General features: G+C 52.1%; 1 protein-coding gene across 1 annotated transcript in view; it reads right to left on the bottom strand.

The window, feature by feature from the left end:
• The window catches only part of TSPAN18 (tetraspanin 18), a gene marked incomplete at its 3' end in the record, with an annotated part of 12,950 nt that extends 12,417 nt beyond the window's left edge, over positions 1-533 (bottom strand). The window contains exon 1 of the mRNA XM_008943729.1: positions 472-533. Within this exon, the coding sequence (XP_008941977.1) occupies positions 472-533 (62 nt within the window). The remainder of the gene's footprint in view (positions 1-471) is intronic.
• Positions 534-3,366: the final 2,833 nt, after the last annotated feature.

Raw genomic sequence — 3,366 nt, 5'->3', positions numbered from 1 at the left:
AGGAAAAGCACCTTTCCCCCCAACACATCACACTGCCCAGTGCTTAGCTGAACCACCCCTGGCAGCCTCCTGCCAAGGATGAGAGCACGGGCTGACCGAGAGGGACTCTACAGGTGGCAGGAAAACAACTGTGTCTCCTAGGGCAAAACCTCAGCAGGGCAACCAGGAGGACCAGAAAACCATTTCTTCTGCCACTCAAGGACAGAGCACGTGCAGCACTGGTTACAGCTCTCCCTCTGGTCTCCCTTGCCAGGGAGGGGAGTGACTCAGGACATCAGGAGCACCACGCTGGCTCCCAGGATGTCTGGCTGTCTTGGGATGCTGCAGACCCCTCGGTGACTGGTAGTGCAAAGCTGAGGGCATGCTCTGCACTGGGGCAACTGGGCCACACTTCAGCCCACCCTCCTGGGGAGCAGCAGGCTGCTGCAAGCAGGGGGACTCGGGAGGGAAAGGTGATTTTAAATACTTACAAATATAAAGAAGTTGAAAAGAAACATCAGGTACTTCATGCAGCTCAGACAGTCTCCCTCCATGGTCTTCAGGCTCCTCGATCTGATTCTTCCTGCAAAACACCAGCACATCCTTAGGACTCTCACTGCTCAGTGGAGTGACACGATCCAATCTCTGGTTTTATTTCCCCTGAGATCCTGTGGCACTCATTACACAGGAGAGCTCATTTCTACCTGAGCAGGGCAACACAGCACAGGCTGCTAAGAGGTGAGGATGACTGCTAGGTCCCTCTGCATTCGTCCAGGTCTAAAGGCACCATCTGACCTCTCAGCCAGCACTTAAAGCTGCTCCACGTCAGAGCCCGAGCACTTCAGCGTGTACCAGACCTATTATCAACCACCTAGTGCAGACAGGCACTAGAGCTCTGCACTGGGGGAGTGAAGACCTAAGGCTGTTCACAAACGATGCCAGCAACATGCAAATGATGTTACCTCCAGATAACACCATCATGAGGCCACTTGTGCCAGCTGCTGCCTCACCACTTAGCTGCAGGTACCCACGTCCCCGGTGACGAGCTGCAGGGAGGAACCAGCGGCTGTGAAAGGACAACCCTGACCCACGGGGCTGCTTCCTCCTTCCACATTCCTTTCTAAGCCACACACACACACAGAGGGTGAATCTGGTGAGTTCCTCCTCCTACAGCCCGAAGCACAGCAGATAAAAACTGAAGGCATACGTCTTCATCTGCTTGTTAAAAACATCTTCTCCCCTCTCCTCCTGGCGCCAAGCTTGTGACAGATGAAGTTCTCCTCTGTGGGAGACATTTACTGCTAAGCAAACAGCAGCAGCCAGAGCTGCAGAAGACAGTGGCTGACAGATGCTTTCCCTGGCTGGTCCCATCACAGACCTGTGAGACATGTTTGGTTTTCTCTGGAACGCAGCTATAAACGTTCAGCCTTTTCTCAGGCAGCTTGTTCTACACGTCTCCCCCCAACAGGAATTTTATCTTGTCAGATGATGGGGAGGCTAAAGCCCCCAGCAGCAGAGCCAGGGAATGGCAGCCCAGCAGCTGTGATCCGTTTGGAATCCAGACTAGCTTTCCAAGGCAAGGCATTTTTTTGTTCTCCAGCCACCACTTATTTCCTCCCTTCTGAGATTTGCTTGTTCTCGCCTTGCAGCCACCTTGAACTTCAGATATCTAAAGGCAGCTGCTCAACCACACCCTCAAAACCAGCTTCCAAACGTCTCTTTGCTACCACTGACATTCCCCTCTACCCACACATCACACTGGATGGAAATCACTTGGATTGCTCCTTTACCTTGGATGTGAATCAGTAAAAACCCAGGTTGGACAGGACCCTGGGATGTCCTTGAGCACAAACACCCACTGCCTCCAACCTCAGCCAGTTCCAAAGTTTGATCCAACTTCAAAGGTGGAGCAGGTTGCTCAGAGTCACAGGAGTTCAGTTCTGAGTATCTCCAAGGCCTGAGATTCCCCAGCCTCCCAGGGCACCCCTTCCAGTGTCTGACCACCCTCCTTGTGAAAAGATTTTCCAAAGCAGCAGGCCAGGGTGTGTCCAAGTTACCTCTGTCCCACCCTCAGGCAAACTCCTTGCTCAGTCATGTCACTTCTATCACATGGTCCATGTAAATACCTTTCGGCCATCAACCTGCAGGAAGACCCCATCCACTGAGCTGGTCCCCTGCAGCACCTCCTGCCAGTGATCAACCAACCAGCCTGAGGAGCACATGGTGCTAACTCACACCTACTTCCACCTTCATGCACACTGCAACCAAGCAAGAGCAGAAGACCTGTTTGAAGCTTTCCAACACCACCACCAGTCAAGTTTTAAAGGAATTAGAACAAGGGAACCACTCTCTCTCAAGGCAACACTTCCATCTGCATCAATTTCTAGACACTGTCCCAGCTGGAACGTCACTAGGAATGCCCTGGAGGCTCAAAGCTGCCCCAGTGGTGAAGGACCACCACAACCTGGCACTGCTCCATTGCCTCCTCTCCCCAGCAGCATGGCAGCCCACCCTTTGGCTTGCAGGTGTGGGGACCTGGCTCAGCAGACATGCTTTGCTTCACAGAGGACCCCCTCCCAACAGGACTTCTGTGTTGACTCTCTGCAAGCAGGATCCAGCTCACTGAAACCCAAGTGGCTGGGCCTGCCAAGGGATGTCTCTGCTGGGTGATGCCTTCCAGAAAACCCTCTCAGAGTATTATGTCCACGCAGTCTGCTCCTCTAGACAGAGCAGTGAGAGGGGCAGTTTAACTAGGAGAGGGAAGGGGGTGCCCTGCTGCAGCACACCTCACCAGTGGGATGGCATGCAGAAGGAAAAGGCCTGAAGCAAGACTCACCTTCACAAATCCTGGGGCTTGAGGCACGGTGTCTGTTCTAGCCTTTAATTGTTCCTGTGTCCCATGTATCTCCTTCTAGCCAAGCTTGTCCTGTAGGAAAAAATAATATGCAATTACTGCAGAAGTCAATAAAATGCAATCATTTTAAACACACAATTTATTAAAACACACCATCCTGATGAATATGCTCCGTCTAATTGCCACCTTAATTTAGTGTACATTAGCACTAATGAAGAGCTTTTAATACCCAGTGAGGGATCCAGCTCCTGAGAATCCTTTAACAACCTTTGGGGTGTTTTCAATGCCCACAGGCCACAGGTAAATGTACAGTCCCACCAGGCACACACCTCCTACCACAACAGGACTAGTTGGATACCAGCTGCACCTTCAATAGTTTATAGGAGGGTTAGACAAACTCTCATCTGCTGTGACTTTACAGCCCATTTAGCAGGAAAATGGGAAAGGCAGAGGAAGGGAGATGGAATGCACCTTTGGGAAGCCCAGCCCAGCCATGAGGTGGAGGCAAGGGCCCGAGACGCCAGGCGCTGTCC

Source organism: Merops nubicus, unplaced genomic scaffold, assembly GCF_000691845.1.
Source record: "Merops nubicus isolate BGI_N331 unplaced genomic scaffold, ASM69184v1 scaffold1047, whole genome shotgun sequence".
NCBI lineage: Eukaryota > Metazoa > Chordata > Aves > Coraciiformes > Meropidae > Merops > Merops nubicus.
The sequence above is the reverse complement of the archived record's forward strand: the minus strand, read 5'-3'. Positions and strand labels throughout refer to the sequence as shown.